Source organism: Lepidochelys olivacea (genome assembly GCF_965140295.1).
Source record: "Lepidochelys olivacea isolate rLepOli2 genome assembly, chromosome: 14".
NCBI lineage: Eukaryota > Metazoa > Chordata > Testudines > Cheloniidae > Lepidochelys > Lepidochelys olivacea.
The window spans coordinates 33,725,304-33,745,070 of NC_140424.1; the positions used below are offsets into that span (position 1 = coordinate 33,725,304).

Consider the following 19,767-nt stretch of genomic DNA (forward strand, 5'->3'; position numbering starts at 1 on the left):
GTTCTTGCAACAATTTCTGGTTTTTTAGCCTTGCGAAACTGCCAGCCTGGACGAAGGCAAGGGACAGATGGGGAGGCAGCTTTTGAAGGATGAAAGGGAAATCTTACAGAAATTGCATCCTATGGTTTCCAAAAATATCCAATCTTGATTTAAAAATTAGTAATTTTTTCCACTGGTTAATAATCCTCAGTGTTAAACCATTGCACCTTATTTCTTGTCTGCATTTGGCTTCAACTTCCAGACAGAACTTGTTTATGCCTTTGTTCGCCAGAATGAAGAGCCCTCCTGTATCACATTTCTGTTGTCCACGTAGGTACCTATAGACTATGAGTAAGACACCCCTTAAACTTCTCTTTGCAAAGCAAAATCAACCCCAGAAGCTCACTCTGTCCCTGTACAGCTTGTTTTCCAGTCCTTTAATCATTGTCTGAACACAATAGTGTGCAGCAATGGTCGTGCCACAGCCAAATACAGAGGTAACATAACTTCCCTATTCTTCCTGGATATTCCCGTTTGTGCATCCAAGGATCACATCAGCCCTTTTGGCCACAGCTTTGCCCTGGGAGCTCAGGTTCAGCTGATTATCCACCAGTCCCACAAGTCTTTTTTCAGAGTCCCTGCTTCCCACGAGAAGGAAGGGGTAATAGGCGTCTATATAAGACAAGGCCCCAAATATTGGGACTGTCCCTATAAAATTGGGAGCTCAGGTCACCCTAGATAGAGTAGGCTGTTCTGTACGTAGTTCTGTGTATATCTGTATAGGTGTTAACTACTTACATGAAACAATCCCTTCCACCTTGTATTTAGCTGTGATGCTCTGAGTTCATTCCCAACCCTGAAGAAGAGCTTCTGGTGATCCCGAAAGCTTGTCTCTCTCTCTCTCTCACCCCCGCCTTGGCTGCACAAATATTTCTCCAGGAGCCTCTTGTCCCACAGACATCTAGAGCCGTGAGAGTCACTTTGCGCAGATGACAAATGCGGTGGAGGGGGGGGGGTGGTTTCGGGGGCCCTGAGCCTTCCCAGGGATCTAACCCATTCGTTACAGGGAAGGGGATTGGTGTGGAAATGTTCATACGAACACACCCAGGCCAAGTCACTTTAGGCCTGACACGTTTGACTCAGCGAACCTATCCCTCTCTGCACTGGGATCCTGGGGAGATTTACCCACCCCTGCAGAGAGAAGTGGCCCCTCCTGGCTTGTCTAAGGGGCTAGATTATTAAAATACAGAACCCCCAAGGCTCCCCCTCTCCCTGGTATTTCTCTCACCCAGCAGCTTCCCAGGGGCTGCTAGATCTGAGCCTCCCTGGGCTGTTTGCGCAGTCACTTTCCTGCCCGGCCCCAGCCCTTTCCCCGGGTCTCTCCCCTCACCTGCAGGCTCCGGCTCCGGGGCTGGTGTCGGCGGAGGCCGGGGCTGCCCCAGGGGCTGGTTCCAGCCCCCGCAGAAAGTCCGCCCGGCTGGGCCCAGAGCGGCGTTAATGCAGGGCTCTCCTCGCACAGAGCCCTTTGCAGCAGTTGCTCAGCCCCGGCTCACAGTCACAACAAGGGAAGGAAGCAGCAGCAACAACTGACCTAGGAAGTTCAGCAGAGACAGAAAGCAAGAAATTGAGTCCAGCTTCCCCTCTTTTAACCGTGGGCCCTCTGGTGGTAGCAACGAACAAAACGAACCAGAGCGAGAGGTGTCAAGCCTCCAGCATTGCCCTAGAGTCTCCCCTCAGGACCTGAAGAGTCATCATTCAGTAAAGATTATGTCATGTGATTAAACCTCCTGGAATAGTCCAACCAAAAGGGCAGCCCTAAACAAGACAGAGACAGGCACAGAACTGGTCTACACGCAGAAATCGCACTGACTTAACTCTCAGGGCTTGTCTAGAGGGGAAATTAACGCCAGTTAGCTACAGGTGTGAATTTAAAGCACATTAAACCCCTTTATGACTATGGTCATTCACAGAGAAGGATGCTATATTTACTTCTTGTGCAGACAAGTTCTACATTGATTTCCAAATAGGTTTAGGCCAGGGCTTGTCTCTATGGGGAAGCTTTGCATAGATTCATCCATTACATGGCCAGGAGGGACAATTGTGATTACCTATTCCCACCTCCTCTATAACACAAGCCATAGAACTTCCTTGAATTAATTCCTGCTTGAACTAGTTCATATGGTTCCCAAAAATATCCAATCTTGATTTAAAAATTAGTAACTTTTTCCACTGGTTAATAATCCTTAGTGTTAAACAATTGCACCTTATTTCTTGTCTGCATTTGGCTTCAACTTCCAGACATTAGAACTTGCTTATGCCTTTGTTCGCCAGAATGAAGAGCCCTCCTGTATCACATTTCTGTTGTCCACGTAGGTACCTATAGACTATAAGCAAGACACCCCTTAACCTTCCCTTTGCAAAGTAAAATCGACCCCACGAGCTCACTCTGTACCTGTAGTTTGTTTTCCAGTCCTCTAATCATTGTCTGAACACAATAGTGTGCAGCAATGGTCATGCCACAGCCAAATATAGAGGTAACATAACCTCCCTATTCTTCCTGGATATTCCCATTTATGCATCCAATGATCACATTAGCTCTTTTGCCCACAGCATTGCCCTGGGAACACAGGTTTAGCTGTTTGTCCACCAGTCCCACAAGTCTTTTTTCAGAGTTCCTGCTTTCCACGAGACAGCGCCCCATCCTGCAAGTGTGGCCTACAGTTTTTGGTTCTAGATTCATAACTCTGCATTTGGCCATATTAAACCATAAATTGTTTGCTTGTGCCCAGCTCACCAAGTGACTCAGACTACTCTCTGTCAGCAACCTGTCCTCTTCGTGATTCCCTCCCACCCTTTGCAATCTGCAAACTTTATGGGTGATACTTTTTGGTTTTCTTCCAGCTTGCTGATGAAAATGTGAAGTAGGTAGGGCCAAGAGCTGATCCCTTCAGGGTCCCCCTATACACACACCTGCTCACTGATGGTTTCCCATTTACAATTCTGAAACCTGTCCGTTAGCCAGTTTTTAATTCATTTGTTTTGTGTCATATAGTTTTGTTTTAATCATTCCAGTTTCTATTGCAAAGTAAGCCTGGGTGTGAATTTAATGGATGATTGCTATTTCACAAGCAATGGTCTCAAGTTGCAGTGGGGGAGGTCTAGGATGGATATTAAGAAACACTATTTCACTAGGAGGGTGGTGAAGCACTGGAATGGGTTACCTAGGGAGGTGGTGGAATCTCCGTCCTTAGAGGTTTTTAAGGCCTGGCTTGACAAAGCCCTGGCTGGGATGATTTAGTTGGTGTTTGTCCTGCTTCGAGCAGGGGGTTGGACTAGATGACCTCTTGAGGTATCTTCCAACCCTACTATTCTATGATTAACTCCCCATGTGGTTAACAATGAAATTGTCAACACAGAGAGCTATTACAGAGTAACTATTCCCCACTGTTTCACCCATGAACAAGCCCTTAGTTTATATTAGTGCAACCCCCTTTGTAATCTGTAGCAATTTAGCTGTGTGTAAACTAAGCCAGAGAGAAATATGATGCAGGGCTCCCAGCAGCCTTTCTTTGGCTAGGTTCTCATGTCCCTTTTATTGTCAGGATTCTCCAGACAACCCCCATCCCATTGGACTCCCACCTCCAGGAAGCTCCTTATATCCATCCCCTCCCACCACAATCCCAGGACAGCTGGGTTCTCAAGGTTCCCATTAAGGAGCTGTCAGCCTGGCTGGCAGGCAGGAAGGTCCTGCATGGGGAGATTTTCTCATCATGTTTCTGGGCGTGCCCAAGACTAGTGTAGATCCAGAGCTGGAGAGGTGTGGGATGAGAGATGTGGCTGGGGGGGAAAGGGTAGAGCTCTTTCCCCTTGAGATTAAGTTAGAGGGACAGTGGAACAGCTGGGAATAGAACCTAGGAGTCCTGCCTCCCAGTCACCCCCTGGCAGCCTGAGAATGAAGTTATTTGTCTCCCATCCAGGCTGAGAAGTGGTTTCCTCAGCTAGGGCCTGACTGACTGAATGTCACATACACCCTGCAAGGATCCTCAAGGATATGCCCCATTGGCCCCCTGCAAAATCCCTGGCCAGTCCCTTCACACACAGTAAGTAGGCAGCTGCCTTTGCAGTTCCCAAGTGTAGACCATACAGCACTGGAGTGGAACTGGCAGGAGGCACTCAAGGGCTGGGGGCCTGCAGTGAGTACCTCGGGGTCTCTGCCCTGCTTAGTCTTGCCGCAACACTGTCACAAGGGAACAAAGAGCAGTAGGATGTGAAAACTGGGGTACAAACAGGACCAAGAACTGGAATTTGAGGTTAGGGGAAGGGAAGACAGTGAGAAGAGGCTGCAGCAGTCAAGGTAGGAAGTGGCAAAGGTGTGGAGAAGTATTTTAGGCCCAGAAGTGTGTGTGTGTGTGGAGGGGGGGAGAGGTTGGGGTGGTCTGAGAGGTGGGGGAAGCATAGGCACGATGAAAGAAAAGCCAGCACGTGAGAGGAGAAGAGGAGCTGGGTGTCACTGTAATGAGAGCAGCAGAGTATACAAGTGGAGAGGAGGAATGGGGGGGAGGGGGGGAAATAGATGGCAAACAGTTTCTAAATACGCAAATTTTATGCACCCCAAGAGGCATGACGAAACGTGATCTCAGGACTGTTCTGGGAGAGGGAACAAAGGGTTCACCTGAAAGAGGCTCCGTACAGCAAAGAAACAATAACCTCATTTACCACATCCCATCCCCAGCATGTTCTCACAGCCACAGCTTCTCTGCAGCCTAGTCAGCAAAAGCTGTAGTCCTCCAAGAGGACAATGAGAAGTTCTGACCGGCAGGGAGTATGACCAACAGCCATTCTGAAAATAGATATTCAGAGGAATCAGAATAATTGTTCTTATTGAAATAACTTATATTTATTTCAGAGGAAATACCTAAGCCAAAGTCCTCCCCTCCCACCCTCTGCAGATTTCATTTGTTGCAAATCCAAAGTACACCCAGAGAAGGACTTTAAAGTTGATCTCCAATTTCTCTAGAAGATTCCCAGTTAGGTAGAGCCCCAGGTTATTCATAAGTTACCCTTTTAGTTCATTGTGCTCTGATGTGGTCTCAACTGAACATCAGAAACAGCAAACTGGTCAGGGCTGCAACTCTGAATTCGGAGAGAAGAGTCTATTTGACAGCTTCAGGGGTTGTCCGATCACTGCAGACGAACTGCAGTCCCTGTGCTGCCTGGCACAAAGTACCTTCCCTTGTGCTCTTCATGCTGCCCACAGTTTCTCTCTGCAATAAAGAGCTATAACCAACTAGCGTAGAGTGTTTTCCAGTCTCAGCCCCTTATCATTGGCCGATTCAAATCCCTCTGCCCACCTACTATCTTCCTTTTGCTCAAAAACATTGTTTCCTCTACACTTCATCCCTCTTATCACTTGGAAGTGATAGCGGAGGAGAATGACCTGGGTGTATTGGTTGATCACAGAATGACTATGACCCATCAATGTGACATGGAAAAGGCTAATGCAGTCCTAGGATGCCCCACGTGAGGTATTTCCAGTAGAGACAGGGAAGTGTTTGTACCCTTATACAAGACACTGGCGAGACTTCATCTGGAATTCTGTGTGCTATTCTGGTTTCCCATGTTCAAGAAAGATGAATTCAAACTGGACCAGGTGCAGACAAGGGCAGATTGGATGATCTGAGGAATGGAAAACCTACCTTATAAGAAGAGATTCAGAGAGCATGGCTTGTTTAGCCTAACCCAATGAAGGCTGAGGGGAGATATGATTGCTTTCTATAAATACATCAGAGGGCTAAACACCAGGGAGGGAGAGGAGTTATTTAAGTTAAGCACCAATGTGGACAGAAGAACAAATAGATATAAACTGGCCATCAACAAATTTAGGCTTGAAATTAGATGAAGGCTTCTAACCACCAGAGGAGTGAAGTTCTCAAACAGCCTTCCAAGTGGGGGCAAAAACCTTACTGGCTTCAAGACTGAGCTTGATAAGTTTATGGAGGGGATGCCTACAATGGTGCATCACTGATCTGTGACTGCTAGCAGCAAACATCTCCAACAGCCGGTGATAGGACACTAGATGGGGAGGACGGACTTATTTCAGAGAATTCTTCCCCAGGTGTCTGGCTGGTGGGTCTTGCCCACATGCTCAGGGTCAAACTGACTGCCCTATTTAGAGTCAGAAAGGAATTTCCCCCTGGGATCAGATTGGCAGAGACCCTGCAAGGGCTTTGCCTTCCTCTGCAGCATGGGGCATGGGTCACTTGCAGATTTAAACTCATGTAAATGGTGGATTCTCTGTAACTTGAAGGATTGAAGAATGATTTGAGGACTGCAGTAACTCAGCCAGAGGTTAGGGGACTGTTAGAGGGGTGGTTCTGTGGCCTGCAATATTCAGGAGGTCAGACTAAGTGATCATGATGGTCCCTTCTGACCTTAAATCCCCAGCATTTGATCTCCCTGGTTTCCTCCCAAAGTCTGCAAGGGAAGGGCCTCTGGGACACCCACCCCACCCCACCAGAAATAGCTCCAATAAGGGAGAGGGGGCAGCCTAAGACCCAGTAGAGGGTGTAGAGACAGGTCTCTGGTGTGAGAAAGGTGGCTTAGTTCAAGGAATTGGTTAGTAGAAAGGGATTTGAGTCCAGGGAGAGGAGTTGCTAGGGGAGCTGGGTTCTTCTTTCCTCTACCCGCACCTGGCTGGCAGTGCAGCAATGAGGAAAAACTGATCGGGGCTTCTCCACAGCCTGGGGTTTGCTACTGGAGGCAGAGCCAGAGATTCACTGAGCAGACCAGAGGCACCTGCAACTGCCCCCTGACCCCAGAAAGAGGTAGCTGGATACTCAAGGAATTGGGAAATACGGTATTTGCTCTAGCCAACAGAGGGAATTTAGAGAGTTTCTTCTTCCTATGGCGTCTCTGATGTCCAACGAGGCGCGTGCTGCTATTGAAGCTTTTCTCACATTCATCGCACTTGAAGGGTCTCTGGCCCGTGTGGATCCTCTCATGTACAATCAGGTGCGAGCTCTGACCGAAGCTTTTCCCACAGACAGGGCATTCATAGGGTCTCTCCCCCGTGTGGGTTCTCTGGTGTCTAGTGAGGTGTGAGTTGCAGCTGAAGATTTTCCCGCAGTACTGGCATATTTTCGGTGTCTCTCCGGTCTGCTGGACTGTGGTTTTGTGAACGTCTCTGGAACCACCCTCATGGGGAGTGGATTTGCTCTGTCCCTTCCCTGCATGGTTTTCCTTCTTCCCCTTTGATCCAAGCTGACTCCCACCAGCTTCTCCCTGTGCAGGAGCATCCACTGTGGATCCTCCCAGTAGCATTCCATGCAACTCCACTTGTTTATGAGCTTTCTGCAGGGAATTCTCCTCCTCATTCTCACTCACCATCCAGTCACCTGCTGGAACAGGGAGAGAATCCAGACAGGAGTCATTTCCAATGCCAAGGAAAGGGTGAAACAAGCCTAAATAGCTGCTGGGAAATTGAAATATTATGGTGCAAATCTCACTAAACCCATCCCCTGATAAGATGGAAAAATGGGACCAATTCTGCATTCGCATCCCATCAGAACATTCAGCTGAAAGTGAGCAACTGCCAGGTGTCAGGATGGGTGGGAAGCCATGCGATATGTATCCTCATGGCAGACAACACCTGCTGGGCACAGCCTTGACCTGGGTGAGATAAGGGAAAACTGGGGAAGCTCCTGGCCTCTGTTGGAGTCCCAGCTTTTTCTTGCCAGATGGATGCTTTATAGGTCAGTTTAAGCAAATCCTCACCTATGCGGGCACCTTTTAGGATCCTGCTTTCCTCAGAGTCCTGGAGATCTGGGACCCAAGGCTCTTCCCCTTGTTCCAGCTGTGAGATCATGTCAGGTTTGGAAATCAGAAATCCTGCTCCAGGGAAGATAGGCGAATTATCATTGTGGGTAACAAAGATTCAAATGTACATTCTAGCCCATTCAAAACAGTAAAATCCTTCTGATGGTCCTTCCAAGCCACAGGACACCCAGTGGACCCACCCACTGGACACCTCCTCCATTAACAATCTCTGCTTTGAGCAAATACAGCCAAATCTCAGAAAGAGGGGGTTCCTATTTAATAATCTACCAACCAGGACAGAATCCCTTCCAGAGTTTCCCTCCACTATAACCTGCGTGACTCCTTATGGGCTGTGGACAAATCATGGGCCTTGCAGGGTATTGCAAACTAATGGGGGGAGGTGGGGGAGAGAGTTCCAAAGGTGGAGGGTTCCAACAGAGAATACTCTGCCAGCAGCTCTCTCTTGTACCAAAGGAGCTCCAGTTTAGGCACCCCACTGCCTGCAGTCCTGGCTCTATATCCCAGGGAGAGCAGTCTCTCTTAGGGAGGCAGGTCCCTGGACATCTCTGCTCGGATCAAGTCTTCAAGCCAGACATGCATCAAAAGAGGTTCACAAAATGCCGAGAAGGCAGCTTTATGTCTCGGAAAGAGGAGATTCCAGCCACAGGGGAAGGCAGCCTGTAGCCACTTTTGACTGACAGAGATAGGCTCAGAGATAGTGAGAAAGTCCTAGGGAAGTCAGGACCAAGGCACATGAGCTAGTGGGATTCAGCACAGTAAGGAAGAGAAGGGAGCGGAATGCAGCCGTTCAGGGGGATTAGATGTCAGAAAAAGCACATTCATGGAATTCAGATCTCCAGTGAGTGCAGGGGCAGTGGGAGGCAGTTCTGGAGAAAGCTGGGGCATTAGTCTGCTCCCCGATGACAGCTTCTAAATATTAAGGTCTTGCAGCAGCAAGACCGTAGTTAAGGTTGCATCAGAATTTTCTGTTTGACAGGGTCTGTACCTCAGTGTCGCATCTTTATTGTAAGCATGCCATAGGGAGTTTGAACAATTAATGTATGGAACCATCTCCACTGTGTATTTTGTATTTTCATGTTGGAGGTGGAGTGGGGTGAAGTGAATGACATTTGGGAAAACTGGAACACCAGAAAAGCCCGTTCCTCCCCCCAGTGCACATTTGCTGCCCAAGTCACTAGGGTCCTGGTTGTCATGAGAGCAGCTGTCGTGGCAAACTGTGTTACCTCTGATGACCATAACTTCATTACAAAGAAGGGTCCCAGGAGGAGCTGTAATGAAAGCACACTGGCTCTGGATGAGTTCCCGCCATGACACTTGGGGTAAGTTACACTGTTTCTTTCCAAAGGGTAATTGTTTGTTACTCTCCTCAACAAGAGAGTTACATGAAAGTAAGATACAAAAATTACAGCTTTTTTCCCCCATGTACATTGTTCACATCAATGGTTCTCAACCTCTGTGGCTCTCTATGAGTTACGTGGGCCACATCCACACTATATATATATACATACACACACACACACACACCTGTATAGCCCTGAGGATGGCACATGGTCTACAGCTGTGTGCTGACTGGGCCGCAGGTTGAAAACCACTAGCTTACATGCTTCTTACCAACTGGGGGCTATGGCTTTCTGAATAGTTACCTCTTAATTTCCTACTTTCTTACAGAGAGGGGTTCCTACTCAGTTTTCTGTTTTTGTTTTGAGGTAAGTCATTTAGAAGTTGCAGTAAAACAAAATACGGAGTATGGTTTAATTTAGTTACTTTCAATATATTGCTCCACATGGCACTGAGTGATGAAACATGGAGCTCCACAAAGGTAATGCCAATACCTTGAAGGCAATAAATGTGTACATTCATTATAATTTAAATTGCACATAAGTAGGCTTGGCCGAATTTGATTTTTTTTTTTAAATAATTTCAGAGGATAATATCACTGTTTATTTTTAAGCATATATTTTTCAATTTTTATCAATTTAAATTTCCACAGTTGCCAGAAATTGTGTGGGCAACAGACAAATAATGACAGTAAATACAGAGATTCAAAAAGTTAAAGCTGTATACCTGCTAAAACAAACGGTGTGTCAAAATACGAGACTTTCAGGGTTTGCAAGCAGCCTTTTTCTTACTTTGCCTATCTCCTATTGATTTTTTTTTTTTTTTTTGGTCAGTTTGTGTGCACAGGGAAAACAACATTTGCCAGCATTTACTGGTAAAAATCTCATCCTTCCAAGCCTACACTTTAAAAAAATAGAAAGAAAATCTTAAACTAAGTCTATGTATTTTTTTAATTTTCTTAACATTAGTGAAGGTTGCTCACATCAATAAATTAAAGCATAACAATTTAGGAAATACAAAAATTAAGGATTAAAAGAATCAAAAAAGTTGTGAAGTCAAGCACTCAAGTCAGGAAGTGCCAAGAATGAGCAATGCCCATGCAACCTTAATTTGCCCCCCTTGTACATGTGCAATATGATAATATAGGATCACGTAACTAAAGACTAACTTATTTACCCAGGCCCCCTGGTTCATTTGATGCACAGGCCAGTTCTGCTCTGGGAATGAATCTCAGGTTTTGTAGGGAAGGAGTGTTGTCTGCCTCATTTACTGCAGAAGCTAGAAGATTTGACGTGAATGAGGCAGGGGATGGCAGAAGAGAATGGATGGTTTTGTGATTAGGGTAGTCAAATGCCACCTGAAGATGTGGAGTTCTATCCCTGCTCCTGCCACAAAGTTTGTGTGTTGCTGGGCAAGTCACTTTCAAATCTTTTCACTTTTGCATGTTAAAGGCTGTACCATAATGCACATGCACAACGGGCCTGCATTAAGTGGCCCGAATGAACATTGCCCATGCATTTCCTAACATCAGAGCATTTGACTTTGCAACTTTTTGATCCCTAACTTTGTATTGCCTAATCATTTAGTTAACTGATGGAAACAACCTGAACTAACACTGTGCCAAGTTATTTGTGATGTTGTATTGTGGTAACGTTCCGGAGCCCCAGGTCAGAGAGGAAGGCCCCTTTGCCACAAGCACTGTACAGGCTAAAACCACTGCCCCTGCCCTATAAAATTTAAAGCCTAGGCGGAAAAGGAGAGTCCCTTAGGAGGGGCTGGCTGAAAGATCCAGAGGTTAAGTAAACCCATGCAGGAAAACTGGAGGAAAGCAAACAAGGCTATTCAAGGTCAGACAGGGCTGCAGGAAAGAAAGAATGAGTTCCCACAGCCTGTGATGGGGGAGGTGCTTCTGGCATGTGCAGCATGGGAGCAGGTGTTGGGACCCTGCATGGAGCCATTGGCTGAACCCTGCTCACTCACTAGGGCTGGAGCAGCTTGTTAGCTCCCTCCTGGATATAAGGGAAGTGGGAGTGGCCTCTGGGGAGAGAGAACTGTGGGGCAGGGGGTCCTGGAGGGAAGCACTGGGAGTGGCCAAACTCTGCGGGAAAGCTCAGGCTAAGGTTTCTGTGTTAAAAATAAAGCCAAACCCAGGAAAGGTGGGATAGGTGAGCTCAGATGCTGGGCTCAGACTCTGCTGAGGTCAGTTTGGGACTCAACCTGTCCACACTGCCAAAAGGATTAAAGGGACCTAGGAGGGATTTTGTGTCAAGTTACTGGGGGAAAGATGCCCTAGTGGGGGAGGAAATTGATACCACAAATGGTCTAGAGGCTGAACTGCTTTAAAGAAATTTGTCTCCAACCAGAGAAATTGAGATGGGGAGCATGAAGAATTGATGAGAAAGGAAGAACCTGGAGAAATCCTGTGGCAAGATGATGCAGTGGGAGGGGGAAAACAGTCTCAGCAGGGGCGGAAGCCCCATCCCTCCAGACATTTAGAACTTAGGCCTGGACGCTGAAATCGATACAACCCTGCCTTTCTCCAAGGTGGAGGGACAGGATGAGACCCAAGGAGGCTTTTCAATCTTCAATCCCCATTAACTCACAGAAGGGTGTGTACGGGACACTCCCCCTCACATGGGTTCTGGGGCTGATCGCACTGACACCTAAGGAACTAGAGAAGACGCCTGAGCAGAAGCCAGCCTGGGTGCTTCAGAGAGACCCCCTCAACCCCCAAGCTTCTGACACCTGAGGGGACGGGAATCCTTACCCAGCAAGGTCACGTTCTCATAGTTCTCCTGCATGACATCCGCATAGAAGGCTCGCTGACTGGAGTCCAGCAGAGCCCATTCCTCCTCAGTGAAATACACAGCCACATCCTCAAAGGTCACCGGCATCTATATCAACAACAACAATCCCCTATTTAAAACTTACTGTCTCAGCAACAACCCCAACTCAGTCACAGGCAGGGCTCCAGAGAGCAGGACACTTTCCCTGGCAAGCAAGGGGCATTTCTGTAGAATTAAAGCTCTCCATCACAAAGGACAAGAAGTTCCTGGCCTGTCTGGCTCAGAGGAGGATTTCAAATGGGGCCTGGATGCTGCCGCATTTCCTCCCAATAGACAGGCAGTTTTGGCCCCTCTGTGCTGCTCAGAACTTCCCCGGTAGCAACAGAACAAAACCTCATCCGTTTCAGAGTCGTTCTACAGAGCCTGGGAGCAGCTAAGAAACTCACCAGCGACACATGAATTTCTGTTTGTTCCTGCTATTCTGTTCAATACATGAGATACACCCTTCTAGTGGCTGGTCTGCAAGAAGGTAATAGTCTACTACTGCCACTACTTAGTGGCTGACCCATGAGAAGATAGCAGACTATTACTGCCCCAGCAAACGGCATTACTTCTTTAGCTCAAGTGGTAGAAGTCCGCGCTGTGGTTTACCAAACCCACACGCATACTAGCGAAAGGTGGATCTGAAAGTAGCTTAAGAACGTAAGAAGGGCCATATTGGGTCAGACCAAAGGTCCATCTAGCCCAGTATCCTGTCTTCCAACAGTGGCCAATGCCAGGTGCCCCAGAGGGAATGAACAGAACAGGTAATCATCCAGTGATCCATCCCTTGTCGCCCATTCCCACCTTCTGGCAAACAGAGGCTAGGGACACTTGAAAGCATGGTTTTGCACCCCTGCCCATCCTGGCTAATAGACATTGATAGTCCTATCCTCCATGAACTTATCTAGTTCTTTTTTTAACCCTGTTATAGTCTTGGCCTTCACAACATCCTCTGGCAAAGAGTTCCACAGACTGACTGTGCGTGGTATGAAAAAAATACTTTCTTTTATTTGTTTTAAACCTGCTGCCTATTAATTTCATTTGGTGACCCCTAGTTTTTGTGTTATGAGGCGTAAATAACACTTCCTTATTTACTTTCTCCACACCAGTCATGATTTTAGAGACTTCTATCATATCCCCCCTTAGTCATCTCTTTTCCAAGCTTAAAAGTCCCAGTCTTATTAATCTCTCCTTATAATTGTTGCCCTTTTCTGAACCTTTTCCAACTCCAATTAATCTTTTTTGAGATGGGGCAACCATATCTGCACACAGTATTCAAGATGTGGGCCTACCATGGATTTATATAGAGGCAATATGATATTTTCTGACTTATTATCTACCCCTTTCTTAATGATTCCCAACATTCTGTTCGCTTTTTTTTGACTGCCACTGCAGATTGAGTGGATATTTTCAGAGAACTATCCACAGTGACTCCAAGATCTCTTTCTTGAGTGGTAAGAGCTAATTTAGACCCCATCATTTTATATGTATAGTTGGGATTATGTTTTCCAATGTGCACTACCTTGCATTTATCAATATATTTAGTGTAATTAAAAATCTTGTTAAAGCCCATTCAAGCCCACACTGTGTGGAACTGGAGCTTCCAATATTGCTCTCCCAGTGCAGCTGATCTTCTAGCACAGAGAAAGGTTTCAGAGAACCAGGAATTTTTCCCTGGGCAGCGGCACAAATTTTTGCAGCACTCCAAGAGCTTAAAAAAAATGAATGCTCTTCCCAACCAGTCCGGAGGATAAAAAATGATTCAGACTTCTCCCTAAGGCTGCCTTCCCCAGTCTGCCAAGAGGCAGCCATCTCTGAAGAGCAGCCTGGAATTGACCAGCAGAGCTCTGTGGGCATTTGTGAAACTGACCAGAAGCTCTCTCTCTCCTGCTACTGCCCACTGTGAAACTCAGCAGTAGCAGAGGCTTCAGGGGAGTTATTAATTGAGGGCGGGGGCAACTGGAACCTCGTGGGGAGTAGGGTAACAGAGTTCCCCACACAGACTGCTTCAGACCTTATCACATGGCAACTAGATAGACACACAGACAGGAGATGGAGCCCCTAAGTACAGTCCATGGACAGCATCCCAGTAAGAATTCCAGCAACCTCAGTGGCTTAATGTGGGGAGGTGGGATCTCTTCTCTGGTCTCATTGGTGCTCCCCCTCATCATCCTGCTGGCTAGTCACCTCAGGGCTGTGACTAGTAGGAGTCAGATACATTTTTCAGTGCCAGGTCAAGTGACTTGTTTCCTGTTCCACAGATGGGCAGAATAGAAGTTCCCCCTCCGTTTTATGAAGTGCCAGCAGGTTTTTCACACCCTGTCCCCACCTCCTACTCCCTCCCTCTGTGTATTTCCTGCCCTGCCCTCCCCTCTCCAGGGCAAACCCTTCAGCAGCTCCCTGGAAATCCCCTACCTCAGTGAGCAGTGCTGCATCCTGCACCAGCTGTGCGGAAGCCATTTCCCTGCCCTGTCTCCCAGCAGAAGGGGACGATCTGCAGCGAACGTGGACGTGATTCTGCAGCCTGTCAGGGTGAGAAGGGTGATGGGGCAGGTTCCAGAAGGGGTGTTAGTCCATTTCACACCCCAATTCCTCCCAGGCTCTTTCCCTGCAGACACACACTCTGGACTCTGCAATGTTGGGAAAAGGGTCACTTCACTACAGGGCAGACCTGGCCCCTCCCACAGGACTAAACCCACCAGGACATTTGCAAACCCTCCCAGTTACACACACACAAAAAAAAAAAAAAAATCTCTGAAGCAAACTCTAGAAAAGAGCAGAATCAAAGGAGCCGTTTTGGGGGATCCCCCAACACTGTCCCCAGGGCAGGACATTCCCCCGGCAGCCTGAAGACCAGGCAGAGGCAGGAACTGGCTTTTCCTTTCTCTGCTGCTCAGCGGAAGTTATGTTTCCTCCAAACCCAGAAATCCCTGCAGTTTCAAGACAGTGAGCAGATGTGAACCAAATCCTGAAGAGATTTTATAACAACATTTGAGGAGTTGTGATTAAAGCAAAGGAATGCTAGGTGGATGGAGGACCTAGAGGATTCTTAAAATTTCTAAACCCCCTCACAGGATAGAAAGTCACCACCTTCCTACTTCACAGACATTCCTGGGGGGGGGGGGAAGCAACACCCACAGAGGATGCTTACACAGAGTTTTTGGGACTGCATGGGGTGAAAGCATCCCTGGGAACCAAAGAGAAGTTGTGATAATTGAGCCTACAAATTTACCCTAATTGTGACCTTACCTGTAAAAAATGAGTGAAAGTTAATGAACCATGACAGTAACCAATAACAAATATTAATGGGAAAAGGTGCAAAGGGGAGACAGACAGACGGACTGCATTAGTCCAAACAAAACGGCCTCCTGATATTACTCAAGGACTGTGTTAAGATCATGCCTGGTAAACAAGAAAAGTGAGAGACCAGAAATAAATGAACCAAAATTGGTGTGTTGAAAACCAGGCCCACCCAGTGGATAAAATAGCGAGAGGATGGGCTAGTCTAGCCATCATTCCCTTTGGGGGTCCGTAAAAGAAAAGGCTTTGTTGGGGAGAAGTGCAAGCACAACAATGGCTGTGTGAAAGAAGAGGAAAGAGCAAGCTACACCATCGTGTCTCCTGGGATCCACCATTACACCCCTGGGCCATCACCATGAGTCTAAGAGATGTCCTGACCTGGCCAGATGACACAGGTTCTGCCTAAATCCCAAACCTTTCCCCCTCCCTCAGCAAAAGATTTTTTTAAGCTAAGAAGATATGAGTGTATTGGAGAAACAAACACAAATATCCCCCCAAAACCTGAATGTTCAGGAGCCACTCACTAGAGCCAAGTAGATTACAAAAACGCAAAGGTCCCCAATCCTTCCCACAGATCCATGTGGGTCTTTTCAGGGGGTGTCACGATATTCACGAGAAAGGGGGTCACGTGGAAACAGTCACACAAAGGCACCAAGTGGCTTAAGATCCGGCACATCTGATGGATCAAACACATTCCACTCAGAATTTTAATAAGGGGGAGACTTTCCCCATCACCATGGAGTTCGAAGGGACCCCTCAGTAAAGAATAAATCCAGTACTCGTCCCTCTCTGTTTCCTCCCTCCCTGTGCAGAGATGATGCAATCAGATTTCACACACTTTTCCACCCCTATTTTTTACCCCTTTCCTTCCTGACAATTCTACCCCCAATAGAGAAAAAAAATAGAGACATTTAGGGCCCTGTTCATACCCCCCCCCCCATTATTACCCCTGAAGTGGGGCCACAGCTGAAGGCAGCAGCTCAATTGCTGTTAACTCAGCTCCCAGCCCTCCAGGCAGTAACAAGGGGGCAGATTCCCAGGGGCTCCAAGATCTGAGCCTCCCTGAGCCGTTTGTGCAGAGTCACTTTCCTGCCCGACCCCAGCCCTTTCCCCGGGTCTCTTCCCTCACCTGCAGGCTCAGGGGCTGGTGGCGGCAGAGCCCGGGGCTGGTTCCAGCCCCCGCAGAAAGTCCCCACCCGGGCTGGGCTTGTATAGAGCGCGCTGGGGAGCACCAACGGCTCAGGCCGGGCTCCCCCCCGGCTTACAATGGAGGCTGAGCAGCAGCGTCTGACCCAGGAAGTTCACCAGCCAGCAAACAAGACAGGGATGTTTCCCTGCCTGCACCCATATGCAGCAATAAGCAGAGCCCTCTTGCGGTAGCAACCAGTGAAATGAATAAACTAGAGATAACAAGGAGTCCGGTGGCACCTTAAAGACTTTATTTGGGCATAAGCTTTCGTGGGTAAAAACCCCACTTCTTCAGATGTTTTTACCCACGAAAGCTTATGCCCAAATAAATCTGTGAGTCTTTAAGGTACCACCAGACTCCTTGTTGTTTTTGTGGATACAGACTAACAGGGCTACCCCTGATGCTAGAGATAGCCCGTCCCAGGGCTGGTCTACCCCCAGAAATTGCACTGGTTTTAATTGAGGGGTCATCTGCATGGGAAATCAGGCCAGATTAACTAAAGTTGTGAAGGTAAAGCACATTAAACCCCTGTGTGAATGCTGATTCCCTCCTTCACTTCCCATGCAGCCCTCTCCTTAATCTGTTTTCAAATCAATTTAGTTTATATCAGTGAATCCCCTTCGGTGGACACTCCTACATTGGGCTGGTGACAAATGGGATTTGGGCTTCCTGGGGCCACGTCCAGTGGTGAGCTGGAGCCCTTTCGCACCAGTTCGCTAGAACCGGTTGTTAAATTTACAAAAAGAAAAGGAGGACTTGTGGCACCTTAGAGACTAACCAATTTATTTGAGCATGAGCTTTCGTGAGCTACAGATCGCTTCATTGGATGCTCACGAAAGCTCATGCTCAAATAAATTGGTTAGTCTCTAAGGTGCCACAAGTCCTCCTTTTCTTTTTGCGAATACAGACTAACACGGCTGTTACTCTGAAACTTGTTAAATTTAGAAGCCCTTTTAGAACCAGTTGTTCTGGAGGGACAACCGGTTCTAAAAGGGCTTCTAAATTTAACCAGCTCAAAGTGACGCCTTAGGCGCGGACTCCAGCTGGAGCACCCAAGGGGAAAATTTGGTGGGTGCAGAACACCCACCGGCAGCTCCCCACCCCACCCCCGGCCCCAGCCCCAGCTCACCTCCGCTCCACCTCTACCTCCTCCCCTGAACGCGCCGCCCTGCCCTGCTTCTCCGCCCCCCTGAGAAGCAAGTGAGGGCTTCACACTCAGGCCCAAGGAGGCGGAGGGGAGCTGGGGCTGGGGTGCGGGGGGAGGCATGAGGAGGAACCGCTCCCTGCCCCAGCTCACCTCCGCCACCCTCGGTCTGAGCTGGAAGTCGCTGCCTGCTTCTCAGCCCTCCAGGCTTCCCGCCGAACAGCTGATTCACGGGAAGCCAGGGGCCTGGAGAAGCAGAGCGGGGCGGTGCGTTCAGGGGAGGAGGCGGAGGCGAGCTGGGGGTGGGGCGGGGAGCTGCCGGTGGGTGCTCTGCACCCACCAAATTTTCCCCTTGGGTGCTCCAGCCTAGGAGGCAGAGGGACCTGCTAGATGCGTCCTGGGAGCTGCCCTAGGTAAGCACCGCTGGGGCTCCCCACCTTGCCCCCCGGCAGGTGCCTCTGGCTCTTAGGGGTGGGGTGGGCACCCCTACGGTGGCCCACAAGACCCTCCTGCCCGGTTCTGGGGGCAGACGGGGAGGGGGTGGATGGGGCAGGGGTCCTGGGGGGGCGTCAAGGAACATGGGGGGGTTGGATGGGGCAGGAGTCCCTGGGGGTGGGAGTGGGCAACAACCTCCTCGTGGGGTGAGGAGGGAACCCATTGTTAAGATTTTGGCTGATCATCACTGGCCACGTCCCCATCTGTCCCACGTCCCTTTTCTTTTCAGGATTCCTCAGCCAACCCCTGGTCCCGTCCCCGTCTCCCCCCCCCCCCCCCCCAGAATCCCTGCCTCCTCTGCAGTCTCCTTGTAGCCATCCCCTCCTAGGGCAAGATGGGGGAGGCCAATGTTAGTACTGCCAGGCTCTCCTGTCTCTTTAAGGCCCCCACTCAGACAGGAACCCAGCTGGCAGGAAGAACCTTCAAAGGCAGGTACTTTCATCATATTTGTGGATGTGTCCAAGACTTATGCCAGTGCAAATGCAGAGCTGGAGGGGCTTGGAGTTTGCAAGGGGAGCAGCCTGGGTTGATCTGGGGTGAAAGGCATGTCTGGCTGAGGGGAGACTACTGGGGGAAGAACTTCTCCCACTTGAGACATAGAAATAATGTATCGGTTTTTCTGGTCTTTTCTCCCTCTCTCCTTTTTTACAAGTTTTAAACCAAAAATACACAGAAACAATCATCCCCTGAGGAAGGGGTATGATGTGAAATGTTTAGAGACGAAAACTGTCCCAGAGTGACCCAGGTTACAGAGGGGCCAGTGGCACAGGTGGAAAGAGAACCCAGGAATTCTTATTCCCAGCCCTGCCCCAACCCACTAGAGCCCGCTGCCCCTCCTAGAGCTGGGCATAGATCCCAGAAGTCCTGATTCCCAGCCCTGCCCCCCACTGCTGTAACTCACTAGACCTCACTGCCCTCCCAGAGCGGGCATAGAACCCAGGAGTCCTGACTCCACTGCTCTAACCCACTAGACCTAACTGCCCTCCCAGAGCTGGGCATAGAACCCAGGAGTCCTGACTCCACTGCTCTAACCCACTAGACCCCCCTGCCCTCCCAGAGCTGGGCATAGAACCCAGGAGTCCTGATTCCCAGCCCTGCCCCCCACTGCTCTAACTCACTAGACCTCACTGCCCTCCCAGAGCGGGCATAGAACCCAGGAGTCCTGACTCCACTGCTCTAACCCACTAGACCTAACTGCCCTCCCAGAGCTGGGCATAGAACCCAGGAGTCCTGACTCCACTGCTCTAACCCACTAGACCTAACTGCCCTCCCAGAGCTGGGCATAGAACCCAGGAGTCCTGACTCCACTGCTCTAACCCACTAGACCCCCCTGCCCTCCCAGAGCTGGGCATTGAACCCAGGAGTCCTGATTCCCAGCCCTGCCCCCCACTGCTCTAACTCACTAGACCTCACTGCCCTCCCAGAGCGGGCATAGAACCCAGGAGTCCTGACTCCACTGCTCTAACCCACTAGATCTAACTGCCCTCCCAGAGCTGGGCATAGAACCCAGGAGTCCTGACTCCACTGCTCTAACCCACTAGACCCCCCTGCCCTCCCAGAGCTGGGCATAGAACCCAGGAGTCCTGACTCCCAGCCACCTCTCCCTTCTAATCACTACCCAGTCCTGCTCCACCCCTCACTGCCTGGGAACAGAGAGC

General features: G+C 49.0%; 1 protein-coding gene, 1 long non-coding RNA gene and 1 pseudogene across 11 annotated transcripts in view; 1 reads left to right on the plus strand and 2 right to left on the minus strand.

The window, feature by feature from the left end:
* LOC311530658 overlaps window positions 1-11,875 on the plus strand; it is a 32,990-nt gene extending 21,115 nt beyond the window's left edge. For 2 of the 4 annotated variants that reach the window (XR_014714042.1, XR_014714045.1), the window contains 3 exons: window positions 8,899-9,134; window positions 9,484-9,521; window positions 11,517-11,875. This is a non-coding gene — a long non-coding RNA (uncharacterized lncRNA). The remainder of the gene's footprint in view (window positions 1-8,898; window positions 9,135-9,483; window positions 9,522-11,516) is intronic. The other 2 variants (XR_014714043.1, XR_014714044.1) reach the window with 2 other exon arrangements.
* LOC311530633 (C-type lectin domain family 2 member D-like) overlaps window positions 1-19,767 on the minus strand; it is an 839,985-nt pseudogene that overhangs the window by 429,406 nt on the left and 390,812 nt on the right. The gene's annotated exons all lie outside the window — the stretch shown is intronic.
* Window positions 207-16,728, minus strand: LOC311530612 (zinc finger protein 92 homolog). Of its 6 annotated transcripts, none has more exons than XM_084647435.1 (7): window positions 16,411-16,722; window positions 15,806-15,957; window positions 14,397-14,505; window positions 11,921-12,047; window positions 7,753-7,866; window positions 1,370-7,376; window positions 207-324 (listed from the first exon to the last, which is right to left on the minus strand). In XM_084647435.1, the coding sequence occupies exons 3-6, from the start codon at window positions 14,439-14,441 to the stop codon at window positions 6,730-6,732; spliced, it is 933 nt and encodes a 310-aa protein (XP_084503561.1). In that variant the 5' UTR covers window positions 14,442-14,505; window positions 15,806-15,957; window positions 16,411-16,722; the 3' UTR covers window positions 207-324; window positions 1,370-6,729. The 6 variants fall into 6 exon arrangements, with proteins under 6 accessions (XP_084503561.1, XP_084503560.1, XP_084503559.1 ...); XM_084647434.1 differs by having other exon boundaries at window positions 14,397-14,611; XM_084647433.1 differs by lacking the exon at window positions 15,806-15,957 and having other exon boundaries at window positions 1,370-1,570; window positions 2,243-7,376; window positions 16,411-16,721.

Bases quoted from the DNA above. Each gene is read 5' to 3' on its own strand.
- LOC311530612 (XM_084647432.1), bottom strand. From the start codon at position 14,441: ATGGCTTCCGCACAGCTGGTGCAGGATGCAGCACTGCTCACTGAG. The intron at 12,048-14,396 runs GTAGGGGATTTC...TTGTTGATATAG, and splicing joins ATGCAGCACTGCTCACTGAG to ATGCCGGTGACCTTTGAGGA. The intron at 7,867-11,920 runs GTAAGGATTCCC...TCCCTGGAGCAG, and splicing joins TGAGAACGTGACCTTGCTGG to GATTTCTGATTTCCAAACCT.